The 24722-nt window shown below is 40.4% G+C and overlaps 1 protein-coding gene across 2 annotated transcripts; it reads left to right on the top strand.

Annotated features, from left to right (window-relative positions):
• The first annotated feature begins 5550 nt into the window (after nt 1-5550).
• Nucleotides 5551-24337, top strand: golga4 (golgin A4). Of its 2 annotated transcripts, XM_037271528.1 has the most exons (25): nt 5551-5757; nt 6709-6786; nt 8864-8965; nt 10566-10634; nt 10740-11066; nt 11133-11180; nt 11276-11332; nt 11435-11533; nt 11706-11850; nt 11930-12120; nt 12881-12964; nt 13056-13203; nt 13309-13487; nt 13632-13730; nt 13802-13957; nt 14144-17817; nt 17932-18053; nt 18117-18247; nt 18395-18481; nt 19814-19834; nt 20284-20352; nt 20694-20769; nt 21906-22003; nt 23118-23204; nt 23722-24337. In XM_037271528.1, the coding sequence occupies exons 1-25, from the start codon at nt 5680-5682 to the stop codon at nt 23737-23739; spliced, it is 6243 nt and encodes a 2080-aa protein (XP_037127423.1). In that variant the 5' UTR covers nt 5551-5679; the 3' UTR covers nt 23740-24337. The 2 variants fall into 2 exon arrangements, with proteins under 2 accessions (XP_037127423.1, XP_037127424.1); XM_037271529.1 differs by lacking the exon at nt 8864-8965.
• Nucleotides 24338-24722: the final 385 nt, after the last annotated feature.

The raw sequence follows: 24722 nt of genomic DNA, 5'->3' as shown, positions 1-24722 counted from the left end.
GTGAAGGAAAACTAACTTGGTCCGATGCATTCATCATGCTGACAGACTCCAATAGGTTTCCTCTCCTTTCCTTCCATACGGGCTCTCTGTTTTCTCATTTAGATTTCTTGGTGTGATAGAATCAGCAAGTTTAATATGCACACACACAAATTATATATAATAGCAAGTTGCAAACTTGGGTTGTCAAATTAAATTTGATTATAAAATGACAGCATATAAAAAAAAGATGCAGTACATACAGAAGCTAAACTTGGACACAATAATGAAACATTTACGCAAGATTTGAATGACTGCTATTCAGCGTTCAAAACTGTTCAGAATCACAAACTGGATGTTCAGCAGATGTGAAGGGCCCGAGGGAGTTGAACACTATGTCATGTTGTCGCAGCATGGACACTGTGTCTTCATCAAGCGATTGTGAAAGCTCGCTGCCCATGAGAGGAAACAAGGTTTTGACAAAGCCGACAGCGCACTTCATTCACTTAACAATGATAACAAAGCATTTTATATTTGTACTGCATAGAATGAAAACTCAAATAAAAAGAACTACAAAAGAGCCTTTTTGATATTCATGGAGTTGCGCAATACAGCATACATCTATGACAGTGTCCATCAAAATTGAGCTTTTTTTTTTCCATTTGGAACTTTTTTTCGTTTTGGGTGTCACGTGCAGGTCTGTGATTTTAAGTTGACACTGCAATAGGAACGAGTGTATAAACAGTTTAATTTTTTTATGCTAGTGCTCATAGCAACAAAAAAATCTTTGCATATTTTCCCTAGAATAAACTCCGACAATACAGAATATCAATAACTTGGTGTAGTCTCAAATTATTCACCCCAGGTAGTTATATTAGTTTTAACAAAGCATAAAAATAAACACACCTTAATTTTCACAACCCCTAGCAGTCTGTTTACCTTGTAAAAATCGCCAAAGTTCATGAAGTGAGCTGAATTTACTGTCACCCATAAGTCAAAGCAAAAAAAAAAAATGTTTGAACAACACCATATCTCAAAGTGCCAATGTAATCCATCAACTGTATTCGGAATGTAGGCGGGGGGGTTTTGAGATTTTGACGGATGCTTCATTTCTCCCTACAGGCCCCTCTTCCACTTCATTAGTTTCTCCCTCCATCTTAGACCCGCTGTCAGAAGGGGGAAGGTGGGGAGCGAATGACAGGTATCAACGGGATTGCTTTTATCATCTTGCACAAAGCATCGCTTTAGGATTACCACAGGCATGATGATGAGTGAGCAGATAACAACTCCACTCTGTTATTGCAAGGTCACATGTGCAAACGTCCTCTTTTTGTCCAAGCCTATCGGAGGCCGTAGACTTGGACAACTGCATCTTCTTCGCTGGCAGATGACTCGTTGTATCCCCGAACATTGGAGTGTATCTGTCTGAACATGTGGTCGTGGCCTTGTACAAGCTAATTGGCGTTGAGAGATAAGTACAAGCCTGAGGCCAGCAGTCATTTTATTCAGTTTCTCCCTCCTGTCACTCCGTCATTACATATTACGTCCCTGTTGTAAACATTTGACGACCCCATCTTTCACTAATAGCATATTTAAGATAACAACTCGCATAGGACAGTTTTGTATATTATGGATCATCAAGTTTCATGACATCAAGTTTCTGTTGCACACAGATTTCAGCTTTAATCAATTTACAACCAAGTACACAGTTCCCTGCAGAACGGCAAAAATAAATGGTACATATGTCTCCAAAGCGTTCATTTTATATTTTCTGGAAGCCTCGTTGATCTTATCAAATGATTAAAAAAATTGGAGAAGAAAAATGAGAAAAAGATCTATCGAGCTATTCTGTGAATTTCCTCTTGTAAAAAATACGCCTGTGGTATTTCTACTCAATTTTAGCGGCGACAAAAACAAAGGTCATACATCATTTTGAATTCAAATAAAATTTTGGGAAAAATACACCCATACTAAATTTCAAAACACATATCTTGTCAAGCTACGGCATACAACGAATATGAAAATTCGACACACTCCTGTTCGAATGCTCGCTTTTTGTGCTATAGAAAAATGAGACCCAGATAGATCATTTCAAGATTTTCTCCACCATTAGTTTGACTGCTAACGTATGCAACACAATAACTGGGATCAGAGATTTCCCGTTGACACTTTTTCTTTGTTCTTTCGCATTTCACAAGAGGGCACCAGAAATAGTGAGAATGACCACAGAACCAGAAATAGAACTTACTGTGGTCCTTAGTGTATATCCGTTCTATGCTAATGAGTCTGGTGGTTGAGGGAGGGGCGGGGATGAATATGCAGCTTTTATGCACCATGGTGTTCATGCCATCTGGAAATGCCACTGGCTCTGTCCACTGAGGAAGATGGCAATCCGACTGCTAGAAATGAGTGTTACTGTGACGAGTGCAGCCTTGTGAGAAATTGGTCCCTGCTTCATAAAACATCTTCATTTAGCCATTTCTTCCCAAGGAGCTGAATGTTGTAGCTTTGCGATGCATATGCACTCCATCACTCGGAAGCCCAAACAATTATGAGAAGAATTGCATCCTCATATGTTCTCATATCTCCCTCTTTCTCTCTCTTTGTATATAGTCATTTTTTTCCCTTCCAATGCAATGCAGCAAGACAGCAAATTTCAGCAGCTAAGTCAGCATCGCCTACGGGTAAGAGTCATCCTTTCTTGCTTCCCGCTGGGATTATAAAGAACGTTATTCTCCTGATTGATGACACAAAAGGTAGAATTCTAAAAAGTAATTATTTCCTAAGGGGCAGTGGGGGACTGATTATTGTGTGAATCCCTATCGCGGCAAATTCACTCTTCCATTCCGAGTAAAAGACTGTGATTTATCAGTTCACCATCATAAGCTCCTGATTAGTTTTCATGAGCACTCTAGAGTGGCAAGTTGAAAACATCAGCAATCGTGAGGTTTTTGCTCATAGTGAATCTTGTTCCATCCCACACTTACGTCACATTTATTTATTTGACATGGTGGGACATGATGCATGACTGTAAGCCAGCTTGTGCAACAAGACAACACCCTGAAGCTCAAACAGTAGAAGTCATTATGGGATATTAAATTTACGGTTTTATTTCTGTGAAAAATACTTTACAGTACAAAATTAATAGAAATGTATTAAATGAAACTCACAGAGTGTAATCATTCCCCCTCATGCTTTTGACACAGTGTCCATATGAGAGATGACATTTAAATCATCTGACCTTCTGGTTTTCTACTTTCACTTGAAGAATGTTCACGTTTCGATGAAGTTCTCATTATGCCCCTCCTCTGTTCAAGTCTTTTTCACAGTTGTTTGAAAATATGTTTACATGGTCTTGTGGAACAGATGCCATTTACCAGTCGTCTATTGTTTCAGCCCGTGTCTAATACTCTTTTGCTTTTCTACTGTGACTAGTGCAACATGTGCAAGCTGCTTCTCTGCAAAACTTCATGGCTTCATGGCGTTGGAAGGGAGCTTTGTTGTTGGTAACATCTGTGATGTCCCAAAATGACAAATTAAAAAGGGTTGCGGACGCAGTGGAATTGAACTTTTGTTGTTGCAGAATGACAATGATTTGGGGTTTGTTTTACTTATAGCCCGACTGGCAACAATATAACCATCTGCGCAAATTAATTTAGAGTCAATTACAATTGTGTCACAATTTCCGCTTTTACTGCGATAACAATGACAAGTTTCTTTATTGTGATCATGGTTTGCAGTGGCAAAATAGCTTTGAACCTCAGCCAGCTAAAGCTACCAAACACCAAAGAAAAAAAACAAAAACACTTCTAAGATAATTTAACACAGCAATATCAGTTACATTCGTAACGGTAGAATATTTTATTTGGCTATTGTATTGGATCTCATTAAATTGTGCAGTCATAATGTTATGGACAGTAATTACGTTCTTTTTTTTCACTAATATTTTGTGTGAACATACACAGCAATACTCTATCTTTGTAGTTAAAACACCAAATGCAAAATGAAGCGTTCTTTAGAAAGAAAGAAAGGAATTGTAGTTGTATTTACATGATTTGGCTAAATGATCAGTCCAGTGGAAATGCTTGCCATCAGCCTGCTAACATTTGGCCTCCATCGCTGATTTCCATTTGGCAAAGGCCACATGATCATTTATTCGAATTAACATAATTAGTGCCCGCACTCTATTTTTTCCACTTCCTTGACAATGATGGAAAGATGCATTGTTTCTACACTTGTTGGAGAACAATGCCCTTTATCACAAGTTTTTTGTTCATATGTAATGCTGTACACAAACTGATTGTGCATTCAATCTGCCTTTTCCAGATATCATTATTGACATGAGGTCATCCGTCTTTCCATTTTCTGTAATTCTCTCAATCAGTCTCATTATATTATAATGTTAAATGCCATTTCAGCCATCGCATTGCGTACAGAAAATTTCTCCTCTTAAGAAAACAAAACAAAAACAAGTCATTGTGCAATGTTGTGAAGTGCAGCAATATACCGCTCTCTAGTGGACATCTCCCCCATCATTCAACAACCAAGTTGCCTTTTAATGCCAGATTGGAACTGACTCTGATCACTATTATTGATTAATTGATTAATATTCAGCATTGCAAAATTGGGAACCAGACTTAGCAATACTCAATGATAACAAATAATAGACAGGTGTACTATATTAAATCCACAATTAATAAAAGTCAACATTGACATCTCAGTGGCTTTCAGTCATTTCTAACTTCAGTATTTGTATTATATCAGCAACTCTGGTGTTCAACCTTTAAAACAATATTCTTTTGGTTAGTCTGATCATGTTTGTAAAGGCAAAATAGTACATACAACCCTCGGAGTTGGCTTGAATCACAGTGACAGAAGGCACTGGCACTTTCCAATGATGACGCCATATGAGACGCAAAAGAGTTGGTCAGTGTATCAGCCCTTAATTACTAATATAATTCCCAAAACAGTTGGTGTGTAAACTTGAGCAACAGATGCATGCAATAATTTGTTCCAACCATAAAGACAAACTTCAAATGACATTTGGAAAGAAGTTGTTTGTGCTGCAACTGTTTTCTTTTCATTTGGCAGAAGCTGAAAACAAAATTCATAAATCAGACACGAAGCAGATGCATTTTATAAATTTTCACCATGGCACATTAATTGCAGCATGTCGCTGGAATGCCATTAACCACCCATTGTTGAAACCCATTGTTCCAAGCCCCCATGCATCAACGTCATATGTATAGGAATGACATAAAAAATAAAGACTTAATGTGATGCCTTAGGGCCCAGAAATTACTTAAAATGTCACGTTTTTCCACACTACAAAAAAAAAAAAAGTCAAACTATGTTTGCAGATGCAAAGTCCAAACGGAAATTCATTTCTTTTCCGTCAGCTTCTTGGCTCAATTGGGAGGACATTATGACGCAGAAGAAAAACACTTAAATATCCGCCCAGGGCGTTTTCTTTTCTTTTGTTTTCAATTTTGTCTTTTCTGTGGATGTCATGACAGCTGGGGACTAGTCCTTTAAATCTCTGACGTTTCAGGAGTCTTCCACGTTGGCCGCACATGCGCAGAGAGCCTGGTCACCTGCACGAACAAGGAAGTAAAGGATCACTGGATGTGAAATCAAAAGACTTCTCCGATCGACAGTTGTTATACGATCGTCAACTTTTTTAAGCAACGTCGAGGGGACAAGATGTTCAAAAAACTCAAGCAGAAGATAAATGAGGAGCAGTCGCCGCAGAGGAACGCGCAGACTCCCCAACAGGCCCAGGTTAGTTGTTGTGCCTTTGGGAGCTAACTGGCTAGGCTAACATCTGTTTCCCGTGTAAACTTGTGGCCTTGGCGAACGATCGCAGAGCAAAGTGATCGTGACATTGGGATCGTTGATCGTTGTTTTCTTTATCCCTCTTACTAAGCTTATTAAGATGTAAAACGCTTCCTCGAGTTGTATTTTTAGTGCCTTGCAAACGTAGATGTATGCTAACAACTCTGCAACTCACTTCCAACCAAGTGAAGTTATATGCTCGTTAGGAACGATCCAGGAAAAACTTCTTGTTGATTGAAATACTTGGGAGTGACTTTCACGAAGGGTACGGGACCTTCGCTCAAATGTGTTTATGGGCGTGACTGTTGCTGTCAGTGGGCTGCAAGTGGAGTTCGGATCCCGTCGGTGCATGACAGCTGTTTGCTTACGAATATGTAAAAAGACTAAAGCAAATTCTACAGTGCATAATATTGACAGTAAGGGTGTTGGCAGATTAATATGATAAAAAAAATAATCAAACGTGGCTATTCAGCATCGGTTTGCATGGGCATTGTCTGTCTGTCACGTGGTTGAACTCTTGATGTTCTATTATTTACTCATTTACTGCAAGGTTTTCACCAATATTGGTTGTCTTAAAGACGTTTTTTGCCTAATGAGTAAGTCTGATAGTTTAACTGTGCAACTCTGGATGCATACACTTAATTAATTTGGAGTTTTTTGTTTTGAATTGTTTTAGTTTTAATTTAGAGTTATTTGTTTGTAACTCACTAATGAAACATTTACAATCCATGTTACAGTGCTGTCGGTGGACATGAAATACGAAACATTAAATCCCCGTCCGAATGAGTTGCACCACCAAGTAGTTAACAATGGCAATAAAAATGACATGATGAATAGATGTATTTTCTTTTCTTTCTTTCTGCCTGTGCGTGTCTCTCTCTCTCTCTTCTCTATCAGCTGGGTTCTGCAGACCGCCGGAGCAGCCAAACCCACCCGTTATACAATGACGCTGTTCCCTCTGCCAGTGACCGAGAGGTGAGCATGATGATGATATCCGATAGCTAGAGACAGCTATTTATATCTCCTCTGTTTTCTATACAAGATAAAGTGCAATAATTGCGCAAGAATCCAGTTTGTTATGCTCTGATCTCCTTTAATAACAAGCCCTCCGCTAATAAATGTAACCCAGCTACCCTGCAGCGCCTTTTAAACCTTTAAGGATGCGGCCAATGAATCATCATAATATACATCGTCAATCACTGACTCACATTGAATTAAAAATATCTTCACTGTATGTTCCACACGTATCACAGTTGTCGGGATTCATTTCTGTCATTATTTTCTATATCAAGCCCTCGTCATTACTTTAAACCCAATGACAAGCATCATAATGACTTCGCACTGCTCTAGAGCAGCAATTATTGTCATGAAAAGCCAGATGCTTAATAAAGACTGTTTCTGATGTTTGACCCTGAAAAATCACAACAAAATATCATTTATTAAAGCTCGCTAATATAAGTGGATAAGCAAGTTGTTTCCCCATCATTGTACCAGAACCCACCATTAGGTTTCTGAATTGGAAGCATTGTATAAAGGATGATTGATTGGTATAGAACAGACTACTTTTTAGTGCAGTATATATTTTCATTAATAATGAATGCAACCTCAAGTGATTTCTATCCCTGGTGAGTTGTTGCATTTTCTTTTCTCCATAACAGTCTCAGTTTGAGGATATGGACAAGACGAAGGTAGATGATAATGGGTTGTCGCAGAATCAGGCTGAAAGAGCCTTGGATGTTTAGAAGTACCTCTGCTTTGGTTCAATTTCCATCAACATCAAATATTAGACTAGTGACGATACAGCCCAAATAGTCGTGGTCCTCCTTTATTTTCTAGATTAAATTGATTGTAATTGAGGTCCTCCAGCCAGCCCTCCATTTTATGACATGTCATGATGGCAGCATCATTTTCACTTTGTAAATCTCCAACACTTTGACATCTTTGGGAGTGTGTTTTCAACTTTTACCAAAGGAAGAATTCATTGAATTTTTGTTGTTGTTCTTTTTTTAATTTCAAAGAACAAGACAATATTTACAACTTAAGTACATCAATGATCAATATGATTGTCCTGGCAAGACATGCAGAAGTTTCCACCTCTGGACAATTCAAATAAGAAATTGAAGCAGCTGCCCAACTTGAAGACCACACACTTGGATGTTAAACTGTTACTTGTGACATTAACATTAACTATTTCATGTACCCGCTTCTCTTATTTTTCTTGCTCTTTCATTCTTGCTTATATAGTGGAGCCTCTATTGTTGAATCCTGGAAGAGTTCCATTTTGTTTGCCTTTCCAAACATTTCCCCAGATGAAATTTGAACAGAGAAAAAAAAGTGGGCTCATGTCAAGATCATATACTGTTGGTGTAAAATTAACTGATTTGAATAACGTGTAAAACAACAAAACATAGCACTGTTAAGAAGACTTGCAAAGAATAAAATGCTCTTAATTTTAGTTGTCATCGTGCGTTGCTTTGCAGATGAGCCTTTGTAGAAGTCAAGAGTGTAAAACAAAAGATCTACCTGATTAGGATTTTTTTTTCTGAAAATATTGTGTGTTTATAAATGTTTGAATATTTTTTTATTAATTACTCCAATCATAAATTTGCTAAATTGATGAATTATAAATGATGAAATAGATTCAGAAAAAAAAAAATGCATATCAATTTAATATGTTCTTTATTTCATTGACCTATTAATTGATTATATTTACATTATTACTTCATTCAGTTTCCGATTATTATCTCAAGTGATACCAGTGTCACATCTTTTCTTTAATAAATGAATGAATGAATGAATAAAAATTTCAGCATGAAAGTTTGCTCCGGCCCATCTCGAAAGGCACAAAAGAAACCCTCCAAATGGTCAAATTATGAACTGCGTAATTTAATTCGACTATAGAGGTTCCGTCTCTCTCTTTCTCTCTCTCACTTTGCCTCACACTCCCCACAGCGCCGTTCCACTGTCATGGTGTTGTTGTTTTTCTCATTGCTCTCTGTGTTCCTCTCCTCCCTCCACCTTTCGACCCGTAACTGCACTGACGGGGGGTCAGGTGCTGGCCGGGATGATAGCAGAACCCGCTTTTCTCTCTGAGTATACTATCTTTGCTCTGGACCATTCAAAACGACCCAAAACGGCCCAGGTAGCCAGTGTGGTGAGTTTGTCCTCACGTCCTGCCTCTTCTTCCTCCGCATCGCTGCTCCTCCTCCTCCTTCCTCCTCCTCCTCCTGCTCTGGTCCTCCGTCCTGACTCTGTCCCCCTTTGGGGAAAGCGGAAGCGGGTTGCAGCCCATTTCGGGAGGGCCTGTTCCCTGCTCTTCTGTCGCCCGTTTGCTTTTGGATTTAGCTACAGGAAGGCATCTCCATTCAGGGATATCTCTGCATCTGATGAGCGTTTTTAGCTTATGTTGTGGTATAAAAAAAGCCTGTCTGCTTTTTGCTGTATGTGTTACGCCCACTTGTCACAATCTATACCCCTTGTCTTTTGTCCCCAATTGCCTGCCTTCTTTAAACCCCCACCGATACAGCATCTTCTGTGGTCGCCTGAAAGACCTTGCCCCCTTATGTGTGTTTATTCCAAATGGAGAGTTTATATCTCCTAACTTTGCTTTACTGTTATGATTTTTAAGCAATTGGGCAGGGGGGGGGGTTCTGTAGATAAACAGCATAACTGAAATAATTGTCATTATTTAAAATCTCTGTTGAAGGGCGAGTATAGTATATTCTTATCCTATAATTTTGTTCACATACTGCGATTTCAATCCTAATTTCTTTGCAAATACAGTGGAGAGAACGAGTATTTGATACACTGCTGATTTTTCAGGTTTTCCCACTTGCAAAGCATGTAGAAATCTGTCATTTCTATCATAGGTACTCTTCAACTGTGAGTGATGGAATCTAAAACAAAAATCCAGAAAATCACATTTTATGATTTTTCAATCATTAATTTCCATTTTATTGCATGAAACAAGTATTTGGTACATCAGAAAAACAGAACTTAATATTTCGTGCAGAAACCTTAATTTGCAATTACACAGATCAGACTTTTCTATCTCCATCTTGTCAAAATATTGTCATCAGGGCCACTCAAACTCTACAACCGTGTTTGGAGTTTTTTTTTCTTCTTTATTTCCTTATTAAAATGTTCTTGGAAAATCGAATAATTGCTAATTGGAGTACAATGGACGTTTATGTGAAATATGTATGAAATATGAATGAAATATCTCCCTCGGAGCAAAAAAAATAAAATAAAAGATCAACAGGACTTAACGTCTCTATATGTGCCTTTGGAATCTAAAATGTTGTGTATCACGAGGCCAGGGAAGCTTGGAGCTGGACAAGTGAGGAGAGAATAATTTGCTTTGCTAAATCTGCTTCTAACCAGTTGACTAAACCAGCTAAGCTGCTCAATGTTCAACTTGGCCCAGTTATAACTCTCTTGTGCTCTCTTAAGACCAACTCTCCGACTTGAATGTAACTGTCCGTCCGTTCTTACTCTGTGGCTGGTCAGTCGCGTTTTAACCCTTTTGTTTTGTAGAGATGCCTTCGTTTTATGTCTTTAACTCCTCAGTTTCCCTCCCCTTTGAGTTGCATGAGGGTGCCCAATGCCCCTGCATTGCTCCCAGCAATACTAATATTGCTCCCGTCAGAGTAATCAGGGAGTCATGCTGGGTTTGGATAACTAACTGACCCAGGACATCGGTTCACCCGACATACGAGTAACCGCTCTCTTTCTAATAAACATTATCTCTGCAGAGTGCCTCTAAAGGTCCAACCAGATCTCCCAGTGGAAGTATCAACGGGGATGGAAGTGTGTCTCCTCATGTGCGTCACCACACTCTTGTCCATCTTCATAGATATATATATATTTTTTTTTCCTTACCTGTTTTAAAGTTTTTTTTTTTTCCATTTGGACCAACTTTCTGACAGAGAGAAGAACCTCAGTCCTTTGCCCAAAAACTACAGCTGAAAGTACCCTCAATGGAGTCCATAATTCGAGGCGGCGCCAGTCGGGCTGAACTCCTCTTCCGCTCTCCCTCTAAAGAAAGCCTGGTTCGGAGCTCATCGCGCGAGTCCTTGACACATTTAGGAGAAAATGAAGCCTCTGGTGCCCCTTCGTATGACCCACCTTCAGACATTGAGAGCGAAGCTGAGGAGGCACCAGGGAATGCAGAGTCTCTCCCCAAAGAGCAGCTTTTGCATCGGTTGGTCCGAGTGGAGACGAGCCTGGGGAAGTATCGCGGGAAGTACTCGGAGGTGAGTCGCCTTCAGGTCATTTCTGTTGACTAGTTTACCTAATTAACTTCATTGTCTACCCTGTAGCTGGTTACTGCATATCGCACAGTGCAGCGAGATAAAGAAAAAACACAGGTAACCTCCTGCAAAATCCGTCGTCGTGTTTCCCCCCCCCCCCCCCCCCCACTTTAAAAATTTATTATATAAACATGTCAATTTTTCCTGCGAAGGCCATCCTAAGCCAGTGTCAAGACAAAGCTCTGCGCAGAATAGGAGAACTACGAGAGGTCAGGCTATATTAAAAAAAATGGTCTCCTAAGAGCAATCATTTTTATTTATTTAATGTGTTTTGTATGGTTAAGTGATGTTAAACCCTAGAATGATTTTAGGAGTTACAAATGGACCAGCAGGCAAAGAAACACCTTCAAGACGAGTTTGATGCTACACTGGAGGAGAAAGACCAGATGATTACTGTCCTGCAAACTCAGGTAACTACTTCATTGTGTACTGTAGATTGTCATGTTGACTATTCAAAAGGTAGGGAAGGAGTAGTGCTCATTGTGGATTTTGTTACTTGCATTAAATGAAGACTTTGAAGACTCCAAATTGTCTTATATTTCCGTTTTTGCTTTTCTTGTAATCAAATTCTTTTTGACACAGGTTGCTTTGCTGAAGAAACGAGTTAAAGGAGTGTCTGACGGTGCTTTGGTGGCTGAGGGTGAGCTGCCCGTTTCTACAGATGCCGCAGAATCCAAATCCACCAGGCCTTTAAATGACCAAGAAGTTGAGCCTGAAGTACCTGAGGGTGTGTTTTTATTTTTACCTTCGTAAAGTACAGTTGAACACAAACCTGGATTTAAATGGTGCATTCTATTTTATTACAGAAGAGGGCGTCAGTGATCCAGCTAAACTTATGGAAGCGCTGCAGAAGCGAGTGAAGCGACAAGAGAACCTACTACAGAAGTGCAAAGAAATTATACGTGTGCACAAGGAGCGCAGCGTCCACATGAGTAGCGAGAATGAAACTCTGCAAGAGCAGCTGCAGGAGAGACTACAAGAACTGGAAAGGATGAAGGTGTGTATAAGCCTTTCCGTTGCCACTTTCAAAAAATGGGTCACAATAGCTCATAGCTCATGTCACAATTACAAGTTGGTTTGCAAAATATGTTGGTTATCATCCCAACATATTTTCCCACAGAATATCTCTCTTAGGCTGAGATAAAGCCAATCAGAGCAAGTAATCAATAGTTTCTTGAGAAAGGCTGTCCGAGTCAATATTACACAGACTTTTGTGACACTGTGGTGTTGAGTCGCTCAATCCAAACACTCCTGGATTCAGCCAGGATGTTTGCTAATGCTGTGTCACTGTGACATGCCTGAATCATTGTGTGTAGGGGGGGGTTAGCGCCTCAGTGGAATGATAATATTTTTTGTCATTTCTCGGATGTTTTTTAGTCCCTCTTAACACAAACCAGATGATCTTGCAAAATCTTTGACAAAGCACACTTGAAGTGCATCATAAAACAGGAATCTATTCGTACTCTCTATGCTATCAGTGTTGGTCCTAATGCTCATAAACTCAAACCTGGGAGTTAGTCCGGTCTGCGTGTGTGTCGTAGCCAACAGTCGTAAAACGTACATTGCTTCTACAAGCCACTACCACTAAACTGGGCTGTAATTTAGGTCAGTGTTTTGGGTTTATCTGGTTTTACACGGCGGTTTGGCTTGTGGGTGGTGGAGCAAGTGAAACTTATCATAACCATTTACAATTTATGTCCAAAGATCAAAAGTGAATGAACAATTTGGTGAGATTTGTTTTTGTTCATAATTTGTAGGAACGACACACGACTGAGAAGAGTAAGTTGATCAATCAGTTGCGTGATGTCAAGAACCAAAATGAACAGCTAGAGCAGGACAAGGTCAGTGGGAAGAGCTTTGAATTTTTGATGTTTTTCATCCACTCAATGTTTGCACTAAATTTAAGACAAAACTAATGTAAATGGCTTTTAGGGTATGGTGATTGCTGAGACAAAACGGCAGATGCACGAGACTCTGGAAATGAAAGAAGAGGAGGTTGCACAGCTCCGCTCCAGGCTCCAGCTGGCCAATGCCCAGAATGAAGAGCTGCAGGACCAGAAGGAAAAGGCTGAGAAATCAGGTGTGTGAAATTACTTCCTGTAAAAAATTACTTCCTGGAAGCACATATGGAACATCTTGGAGTAACAATCTATTCATGTGTTTATTATTTGTGCATTTCTTGTAGTATTTGAAGAGCTTGAGAGGGCATTGAGTGCAGCACATAAGGCCGAGGAAGCACGAAAGCAGCTGCAGGTTCAAATGGAGGACCAAATGAGTGAATCGGAAAGAATCAATGAAGAGGAGAGGAAGAGTCTGCAGCAGGAGCTTACACGAGTCAAACAGGAAGTTGTCACAATCATGAAGGTTAGAGCATGATATCTGCACTATATGTACAATACCTCCGTCCAGCGTTGCACTTAAAGCTGATTGCCCCTCATCAATATTTTGGTCAAGCAGTTGACTTTATGAGCCACAAAATCACCATTTTATCTTTTTCCTCAACATTAGAAATCATCAGAAGAGAGGGAGGCCATTATGCAAAAATCCCACAGTGAAGCCCTGGCAGCCAAAGAAGAGGAGATAAATGACAGAATCAGCAAAGCTGTGGTAGGTGTCAAAGTTGATCATTTCCTCCCAACTATGTCACCATTTCATGGGATTGCTGCACGGGTTTTCAGGAGCAGTGTAAAGAGGAGTTTGCTCAGCGAATCGAGGAAAAAGAGCAGCAGGCTGCTCTTGCGCTGGAGGATGCAGAGTTGCAGAAGACGGCTCTTATTGCAGAGGGCGAGAATAGAGTTAAAGAGATGCGGCAAGAGTTGGAAGTAGCAAAAACTGTGAGTTGTGGTTTTTATAGGCAACTTTGAAGGTTGTCATGTGGTAGTTTTATGCTTCCAACTTGTGCTGTGAAGCGCAACATTGTCAGCTATTTTTCTTTTAAATATTTTTATTTATAATATTGTCTGTTGTGATTGATGAACTATATCTTTTTCTGCATTGAATGAATCTCCCTATGCCTTCAGAAAATAATGGAGTTGGAGAGCTCCCTGGAAAAGATGTCCCAAGATGGATCAGATGAGCAGTCCAATCTTCTGGACAAGATGAAGGATAACCACAAAGAGCAAATGTCAGCATTAGAGGAAGAGCACCGGGCACAGCTGGAAAAGCACAAGGACGCTTCATCCCAACAGCACAATGCTGCTCTGGAAGAGCTCAAGGAAAAACAGAGGGTTGAGTTGGAGACACTTCTGAAAGAGAAAGACCTGCAGATTCGTCTGCACACAGAGGAGATGAGTCAGAGATTGGATGCGAAGCGGGTTGAGCATGAAGCAATTTCAGCTGAGCTCTCTGAAATTTTGAAGAGTAAACAACTTTTGGAACTGAAGTTGGTTGAAGTACAAGATGTGCATAATTTAGCTCTGCAGGATCTGGTGGTAAAGCACAGTGCAGAAATGGAAAATATTAAGCTGGTGCATGAACAGTCACTTGGGGGGATGGAGAAAACGCTGAAAGAGGAAGTTAATGCTTTGAACCTTATTTTAAGAGAAAAGGAAAATCAAATTAAAGAGCTCGTTCAAGGAGAGGAAGTTCTAAAAGAAAAATCGCATTGCAGTCTCGAAGAGCTCGATGTCAGAGCAAAGCAACTGGAAGATTTGCAGCAATCCTTATCACATCTCCAGCTGGAAAATTCAAACTTGAAAGAAGTTAAAGAAGAATCAAATAAACTCTCAAATGATCTTGAGCAGTCCAAGAATGCCTTGACAGATTTGCAACATCAGCTTGAAGTGGCAAAAAAAGACTGTCAAGACAAAGAGTTATTACATCAAGAATTAGAGCAGCAATTACAGCAGAGCAAAAACGAACTCGCCGAGGAGAAGTTGCACAGTGAAGATCTTAGCACTAAAAAGGAAGAGCAAACAAGCCTTCTGAAAAAATTAGAGGATGAAAAAGCTGCTCATGAAAGGAAGCTGAACGACACTATCGCCGAGATGCAAGATAAACTGAAAACACAGGAAACTAAAATGGAAAAGATCAAACAAAAAGCCAAAGAAATGCAAGATCACTTTAAGAAAAAGATTCAGCAGAAAGAAGAATCCATGAAGATGGCACTTGCAAAGAAAGACGCAGAGCTTCAACAAAAGGAGCAGCAAGTTCAAGAGAAAATTTTAGAGATGGCCCAAAAAAATTCCCAAGGCTTAAGCAATACAATGGCAGAGCTGCAAGCTAACCATTTGGGGGAAGTGGAGAAACTACGGGAAAGCCATAAAGACGAGCTCGCTGAGACGGAGCGCCATTGGCAGGAGAAATTGGGACAGCAGGAGGAGGAATTAACGGAAAAACACTCGCACATACTCCAGGAAAAGATACAAGAATTGAAAGAATGCTCTTTAAAACTCAACAGCAGCAAAGAAGACAATGAGCAACTACTTACTGTAATGAAGAACCAAAAGGAGGAGCTTGCGATTCAAGAAACAACAGTGCAAAAACTAAAAGAAGAACTTCACCATGTAGGTGTCAAGCTCGAAGGTTTGTCAACAAGTGACGCTATGCTGAGAGAGCAACTGGAGTCAGTGGAGAGGAACCTCGGGCAGGCTTTGAATGAGCGAAACTCCCTGCAGGACAAGTTCAACATAACAGACGAAGAGAGCAGAGAAAAAATCAAGACATTGTCCGATAATTTGGTGGATATGGAGAAGCAGCTTCAAGCCCTTGAAAGTTCCAGACGGAAGGAATGTGAGGGCTTGCAGACTAAATCTGCGGAAGATGCAGTTCAGAGAGAGGCTTTGGAAGCCCAATTCCAACAGCAGTTCATTATGATCAGCAACCAAATGCAGCATTACTGTAATGACGTCCAGTGCAAAATGGCCGACGGGGCCGCTGAACTTTGTCAGAAAGTTGAATATCGAGTCTCGGATTTAAAAGAAAGACTTCTTTGTAGCCAGAAAAATATTGCGCACCTTAAAAATGTTCTCTCTGACAAAGTAGATCGAGTTTGCACTTTAGAGGAGAATCTCCGCCAGAAGTGTGAGGAGAATAACAAACTATGCATTTCATTAGAACAGGCGACTGCTCAGGTAAATGCTCACATGGAGCAAATCAAAGCCTTAACGATTGAGAATGAGAAAAATTCTCTTTCGGCCAGTGAAACGGCTCAGAAGACGGAGGAGTTAAACCGAGTCATATCAATGAGTCTGAAAGAAAATGAGTTGCAAGTGGTTAACTTGGAAAGCATCATCAGTGACTTGAAACATCAAGTAGACGGTAAGGAGAAAGCCATACTCGAGCTGAAGCAACAGCACGAAGAGGAGAGACAAAAAGCATTAGTTGAAATGGAAGAGACCTTTCAGGGGTTAAAGCAGGAGCGAGAGTCCACTTCGGAGCAGGTCGAGGCTCTCAAAGCTAGTCTGTCTGAAAGTGACGACACTGTAGCATCTTTGAAGACCAGACTGGAAGAGCTGGAACGCCTTGTCTCTGAGAAGAACGAAGCTTTGCAGAGGCTCACGATGAGCTTTGACAATCAGTCCATCAGCAAGTCGGAGATGGACCAAGTTTTGAGCGAGAAGGAGCAGAAGGTGAGCGGGCTGACTGTGGAACTGCAGAGTGCCAACCTTCGGCTCTGTGAGCTCCAGGAGCAGTTGGCCTTGAAGATAAAAGAGTGCGAACAACTCTCACGTGACCTCACGCAGCAGCATAGCATCAGGGAGAACGAGAGGAGAGAATTGGTTGAAAAGCTTCAACGCAACGGGCATCTAGAGCAAGAGCTGGAAGGAAAACTGCACCATCTCGAGGAGGACAACCAAAAGAGCAAAAACCAACTCAAGACTCAGGAAGAGGAATTTGAAAGGTTGAAAGAGGAAATGATGAAAAGCAAAGAGCAGTGTGTGAAAGAAACCGAGGAGAGGTTGACAACAGAGAGCAGTCGTAAAATATCCGAGCTGAAGAAGAAAGCGGAACAAAAAATCGGACAAATCAAGAAGCAGCTGACGTCACAGCTCGATGAAAAAGATGAGCTGATCAAGAGTCTCGAGGCGAGCCACAAGGAGTTCAAGAAAAATGAAATCTCCAGTCAAGAATGCATTGACACATTAGAGGCAAAAAACAAATCTCTCGAGGAGGTTCTTGTCAAGCTCAAAGAAGTGCAGGCAAAGGAACTGGAACAGACACAGGCTCACGTGAAGCGGACATTGGAGGAGTCTTTCGAGGAACTGAGGTGCACGTATGAAGAGAAGCTCTCGGCACTTCAAGATTCAGTCCATGAAATGAAGCTCAAACAAGCGGAAGCACTTGAAGTTGAATCGAGGCTTAAAGAAGCTGAAGAGCAGAAAGAAGAGCTTCTTGAACAAGTTAGTGCTCTGAAAGAAGAAATCCAACAGAAGGTTGTTGAGTTTGAGCAACATCAAGCTGCTTCGATGCAGGCCCACACATCAGTCGAAGTTGACAGCAGAACGGAACGAAATAGTCTTCAACAAACAAAGAGCGTGTTGGAAAATGAAATGGAAAACCACTTAGCCAAACCGGATGAGGATTCTCTCGATGCTCTCAAGAGCAAACTAAATCACATGAAGAGTGAGAAAGAGAAAATCCACAAAGATTTCACCAGGTTACAGAAAGACATCCGATTAATGAGGAAAGAGCACGAGCAGGAACTTGAATATGCAAAGAAGCAGCTGATGGACGAGAGTGAACAGAAGCTTAAGTAAGTTTTGCCTTCAAAATGTCTTTTTTTTTTTTTTTTTAGACAGCTGTCATTAGATTATTGAGGTGTGCCATGAACTAAATGTTATCATCATGCTACTTTTTGACCCAACAGATTAGAATTAGAAGACCTTGAAATGAAGCACAACTCGGCAATCAAGCAGCTAATGATGGAGTTCAACACACAAATAGCCGTAAAAGAGAAAGAGGTTGACACAGCAGTGAAAGAAACCATCGGTAGGTGTATGATGTTTTCGTGGAAGGATTTTAGTGTCTCAATTTGGTTGTTACCCATTGCAGGTAAGGCCCAGGTTGTGGAGGCGGAGCTTCTCAGTAGCCATCGGGAGGAAACCAATCAGCTGAAGAAAGTGATTGCCCAGAGGGAGGAAGACTTGAACAAAACAGTTCAGAAATATGAACAGGTGATACAGGTACTGAAGAAAATAATTCGAGCCAAGCTCCATCAGATGTTTAAAGGGTGGGAGTTTTGAAATAAGGCCGTGACGAGACCAACATACTTGAGTCGTGATGCTTTCGTGATACATAGGAAATGACTCAGTCGTTGTCATTTTCTTCAGAGTCGAGAGGAGGAGATGGGGACTCGAGTGTGGCAGGTCCAGAAAGAACTGGAGGAGCTACAAGCTAAGAGCCACGACACGTCTCAGGTACCTAACGTCAAAAAGATTTACTGTGTATTAAAAGTCGCCAAGTGGTTCCAGTAAATTTTCCTTAAAGTTCAACTTTGCTCTCATACTCGAGTCCAATCCGTCTCTTCGGCCTCAGCCGAGTGGCGACTCTCCAAAGTGTATCGGAAGCTGCGGGGTTCATTTGAATGGCTCAGGAATGTTCTTTTTGGAAAACAAGAGCTTGCGAGGCTGAGGCCAGACTCTGTCCCTGCTCTTAATTATTATTCGGAGGTGACTCAAGACCCTGGCCTCTTTCGGCAACACTATCATGCAAGAAAATGCACACTGGAAAGCGGCCAGGTAGGACAAAAGCACCTCAGGGAGACGCTTGACCCAGCTGATGTTACACTGTTTAGATCCAAGTGCTGATTCCTCTATCTTTACCACACTCGCTCAGATTTACAAGAATTAGTCTCTCTATGGCATATTTCCCCTGTGAGGTAATAACTTTATGGACGGATTGTATAGTTTAATGCTCAGGGAGGCCTTCCCCTGCAAAGGGCCTCAGAAACCATTCGTCATCGGAAGAGTGGGTCAGTGTGTCTTTCCGCTGAGACGGCACACCAATACGCCGGTTTTCAAGACTCACTTAGTTCCAAAACATGCCTTCTGAACATTCCTTTTAGCAGAATGTGCAAATAAAGTTGGTGAGAGTCTGGAGTAGTTTAGTCTCAGATGTGAGTTTATTGGAGGGGGAAAAAAAAAATCTGTTTAGCAGCCTACAAAGCCACTGATTTTCACTGAAGATGAGCTTTTTAAAAATGGAACACGACAGTATGCTTGGGTCGGGAAAATAAAAGCAGCTGGGCCCGTAAAAAAATCTGCACATATTGTGACATGGGATGTTGTGTTTGTGTGTGGGGCTGTCCGCAATTGTGGAACTTAATTGAGGATTTACAGCGGCAGAATTTGGGAATGATTTCATGCCTCCTCTACAAGAGTTGAAGTTGAGTGCACTATTGTGGACAAATGTTAAGGACGTTAAATTGTATAGTAGACGATCAAAAAGGTTCGAGAAAAGAATGCTGATTAGATTTTTATATGAAACTGCATTAGGATGGTTGGTGCCTATCTTGAAAATGTATTTTACTTGTTAAACCCATCATCCTATTTTTAATTATCCTTATTTTGGTATTTTTGGTAGGAGAAAAAGACCATGATTGGATTATTGGGCTCTTAAAAGTTTCAATTGGGTTATAAAACTAAAAATACAAAATATCTCCAATTTTGAATTGCTATGTACGTACATACACAACATATTCCATTCCAATGACCTAAATACATATTTGTTTTCTTTTGCCTTTGACGCAGATGAGCTCAGAGGAACTGCAGGTATGTTCTGAGTTTTTCATTGTGAAAATGTTTCGTATGTTTTCCAACCCGAATTACTTTTTGTACCGTCCCCAAAAATAATAATAATAATCAAATTTGGAAATGCCATTCATTGAACACACATTGTATTGTTTTTTTTCTTCAGTTTTTTTTTTTTTACTGTTTAATAGCTGAGAAGAAATGAACCCAATTTAAATCATATTTGCAATCTCATTAGTTCTTGACAGATTTTTTTTTTTTTTTTTTTGCTCGACGGGTTCGTTAGGACAACGTGAAACTACTTAAAGCATCAGTTAAGGTTAAGTAGCTTGTTTCCAAAGGCGGAATTCTTTTGGCCTGGCAGTGTTTTCCATAGCCTGATTGTAAGAACACACGTGTCCTCGCTTCCTGTTCAGATGTTACCCTTGGAGCTCTCACTGATCCCTTCCTCTCATCCCTCTGCACTGCAGGCCCAACTTGCCGAGAAGACGACTTTGCTGAGTGAAGCTCGGCTGAAGGAGCAGAGCTTTGTTGAGAAGGTGACTATTTGCAAGTGTGCTTTTCGGGACGAGTGAACGGCAAATCTGGAGCAGTGTGTTGCCATGCTTTGGTGGCCTCCAGCCAGCGCTACGGCCCTCCCGCTGCAACGACTTAATTACTGCACATCTGTTTACATTTGTTGTTAGCCACATAAACAATCAGAGCAACGCCTCCCACGGTTTCTCTCCCATATATCATCTTTCTCACAAACATCCCGATCCCCAAGGACGTTCAGCAAAATGCTTCTCATTTGTCCCACATATCAATTAAGCTAATGGAGGAAATTAACCCGCTGGGGTCAAATGCTTTGTTTTATGGTAATTTCTCTGCTTGTTTTTAGATTCACTCGCTCGAGGACAAGATTAAATGTTTCCACCGGAATGCAGTCGTAACTCATCTGGGAAGCGCATACAAAGGTAACACTGCAAATTGATTAGTTCAGCTTCTGGATTCCATTTCCCTTTTTGTTGCTGGGTAACACCAAATTTTCAAAACGGAACTGCAGCACCTAGACCGGAGCACATGCATATAAGCTTATCTGTCAGCGGCCATGTCTCCTTACACATCTGAGGGGGACACAGGATGTGCGGAGGTATTATGTGGGGGTGTTGTGGCATGTGGCCACGTGCTTTAGAGGACAGTATGGCTAAGTATGATTGAGGCCTCAGTTGAGCTCTGCGGTTTGAACTGCCCTTTGGTCAAGGTTAGCATAAGAGGTATTTGGGGTCGTCGTGTAGCTGAACCCCCCTGGGATTATAAATCAGTGCCATGTCTTCATGTGTACAGTATGATAAACCTGTCATGGGATCAAGTGAATTACTCTCCCCTTTTGAACTTTTCCTGCTGCTGCTGCTGCTGTAAGAAAGTGAAGCTTCTGTCAGAAGGTGAAAGGTGGAAGGGGGGGGGGGGGGTTCTGTGAAGCAGCTATTCATGAAAAGAATGACTTTTGCAGGTTGGGATGTTAAATTATTATATTCGTCACTCTGACTCACAACTGCTGTTATCTTCTGAATCTGTTTTTTCCTCTCAAGCATTTTTTTAAGGATACACAAGTACAATATAATGACATCATGTTGATGATTTTATTCATCATAAAATGCTTGGCGCATGGGTAATATATATATGTCTCATTGTAATATAATTATTATAACATAACTGTGTTGCTATCTCAGGCACAGAATAAACTGATCTGCACTTGGTTAAAATAGTAATAAAATCTTTGTATGCCAGTGGTAAGTGTTAACAGCCCTCACCAGCAATGTGCAGCATTGATTTTGGAACTTTAATGTTATGTACCTTTAGGCGATGGATTAAAATGCTCTGCAGGCCTGTTCACGCTGAGCTTGGACTCGCAAGCCTCCACTTTTATTTAGTGTTTAATTTGCACCCGTGCCACTGTGCAAAGTGGCGCCAATTGTTTGGTAGGACTAGGAGGAAGGAGGGGGGGGGGGGTCTCTTACAACAGACATTTCTGACACTTAGGGTATGTCATTGGCTCATTAGTCACATTCGCGTGCTGTATTCGCTTAACTTTTATTTTGCACCCCCAAAGGTGCTGCACTCAACAATCCTGAGCTGCTCTCCGAAGCCACTGAGATGGAGTACCTGAGGAAGGTGCTTTTTGAGTACATGATGGGACGTGAGACAAAAGTACGATTTTATATTTATTTCTTTAATAACAGTGCACCAACAATGCGACTGAATCTTTTTTCCAACTGGACTGAGAACTCTTGACATTGGCACAGAAACATAGTCATTTCCCTGTTTTCTCATTTCTGAAGTGGGCTTTGTTATATTTTATAGATCAATAAAAATATTTGAAATAAACCAAACGTTCATAACTGTGGAAGGTTTAAAATGTGGAGATTGGAAAAAAAATACAAACCCATTCTTATTTCAATATTTGTTCCTCTGCTTTATTTATTGTGGTAAGGAAAATACACATCATGGCAAAAATGGGTAATTCAGTTAAACATATACTTAAGATATTTTAATTGCCTGTTGTGTCATATTACTTTAAAGCCAAGGCATGAGAGCATCTTTCAGTCTTCCTGTACAAAGCTTTACAGAATTACAAAATAATAGACATGTTGTAATTAACATCAGAATGGAAAACTGCAAAGCTGCAGCAGCTGTACCCTAATGGAGTGACCAAATTTGTCCACATTAGCTTGTTTGGACTTTATGGGAACATTACCTAATGACACGAGTACCTGATAATGGAGGTCTGCAGCACACAATGTGTGTCAACATCTAATTGGCATCGATCCCTCTAATTAACAGTGCTGTTGACATGGTCCTAAAGTCAGCAGGATTTTTCCAGCAGCTTCCAGAGCGTCCGTGTTTATAGCAGCATGGTAGCGTTCCTTGTGTGCAGGATGTCCCGCAGGCAGACATGGAGCACATATGTGTTGCATGACGCACACATTTAAAGACACACTGCGCTTGTTTATTGTTAGACACGCAGTTGGGTTTCTCTGTTCGGCAGCCCTGTTCTTGATTATCCCCGTTTACGGCTTGGTGCATGCACCCTGGCAAGATAGGCCTGCTGTTGATTATGCACAGGATTTTTTTCTCATACTTAATCGTCTCTGATTTTTTTTCTTTTTAGTAGGATGAGTGCATCACACGTATATTTTATCCTGTGTATTTGTGCTAAAGCTATGTTTCTCTGCGTGACATAAAACTAATGAGTAAACATACATTTGTTGATGATGTTAAACTAACTATTGAGTTTCAACTTTTATTTTGATTTCACTCGCAGACGATGGCCAAAGTGATAACATCCATGCTAAAGTTTCCTCCAGACCAGGCTCAAAAGGTTTTGGACAATGAGGAGTCCAAAGCAATGGTAGGGCTGTTCTTTTATTTTTACCTTATGACTGGAAGTTTGTCTAATTTGCATAAATATAAACATATTTTACCTTTGTACAAGTAAGGTGGTACAAATACGGTACTTCTTAACTATTTCATTTAAAAACAGATACTTTAAAAAATATCTAGAAAACTACTTGAATGGCTGATTACTAAAAATTTGTTGACTGGAATTATTGACACCTGATTTCTTCAGCTTTTTTGTCTTTGGTTGTTTTTCCTCGGGTGTGGTGGTTTTTTTAAAATTATGTTGGCGATACAATATCTGATCAGAGAAGACTGATATATTTATTTTCTCTAAACGTCCTTTTACTGACGCACAACTGTCAGGTCAGACTGACAATTTTAACAAATGTGGCGAAATGTTTGTGAATGACAAAAGCCTGATAGTGGCTTGTACATGACTTTAGGCATAAAGGTCAATAGACGTCAAGTGCTTATTTACAGAATACAATCATGCAGTGTTCAGACGATTGATGTTTGTTTCTCTGCAGCATTGGTTGAGCGTCTGATGCTTTGAGATGAAAATCATGCTGTTGCTGCTGCTGCTGCTGAAAGGGAAGACTGCCAAGGATTTAATGAAACCCTTCTCTCCCCATTATGTATTTGTATGTATGCACGTATGAATGGCCAGCAATTGAGATTTTAGTGCGCTTTGTATAGTTTGGTATGTATGAGTAACACTACAAGTATGAGGGAATTCAAACACAGATCTTCCACAAATCTGCATTTTTTTTTTTTTAGATTAACTGGTGTTTTAGGAGGTATGATTTTTATTTAATGTGTTTATACAGATTGGCGTGTGCAATAAATGGTACTGTTATCACATATCGAAGGCGAGAGTCGGTTGATTTTAAAGTTTTCTTGTGCTTTTCTGTCGTCTGGTTCACTTCTGCTGCAAACCTGTAAATGACCTTTTGACCTCTGCCCTCACTACATATTTAAGTTAGACGCCTATTGATCATTTTTTTCTTCCCCGAGCTTTGTATTCCATCCCACCAACCCCAACAACACTGTAATTTGTATTAAGATGTAAACTGTACTATAGGGCTCTATATAACTTGCTATACATTTTCTGTATAACAAATTAAATATTATTTACAGAATATATCCACCACCTAGCTCATCTCTTTTTTTCCCCCCTATCACTTTTTGTACATATTCCAACTCGCTAGTGACGTGCCATCAAAAACGTCATCCAAATCTGTTATTTTCTCTGAATAGACCCAAGAAACAATTTTTTTTAGCTCATGTTTATGTCATCATTGAGAGAAAATAGTTCTGGTTCTCAGCTGCCTTCAATAACGGCCCTCTCAGTAGGGAGCACATTTACAGCAGGATATAAATAAACCCATAAAGCTTTTATAGCAAGTATGCACTCAGATGAATCAGACCCCCAAACACCTGTATATTATTCAGGCCTAATTTCATTTTAATGAAACAAGAATACGTGTTTTCCTATGGTTTTTGTGCATGCACGACATGCTATACAACC

This window comes from Syngnathus acus, chromosome 15 (assembly GCF_901709675.1).
Source record: "Syngnathus acus chromosome 15, fSynAcu1.2, whole genome shotgun sequence".
Classification (NCBI taxonomy): Eukaryota; Metazoa; Chordata; class Actinopteri; order Syngnathiformes; family Syngnathidae; genus Syngnathus; species Syngnathus acus.
Note: the sequence above shows the minus strand (reverse complement) of the source record. Positions and strands in the feature narration are given on the sequence as shown.

Coding starts and splice junctions, on each gene's coding strand:
- golga4 (XM_037271528.1), top strand. CDS start 5,680: ATGTTCAAAAAACTCAAGCAGAAGATAAATGAGGAGCAGTCGCCGCAG. Junction 10,635..10,739: donor ATGGAAGTGTGTCTCCTCAT/GTGCGTCACCAC, acceptor ACTTTCTGACAG/AGAGAAGAACCTCAGTCCTT. Junction 12,965..13,055: donor AACAGCTAGAGCAGGACAAG/GTCAGTGGGAAG, acceptor AATGGCTTTTAG/GGTATGGTGATTGCTGAGAC.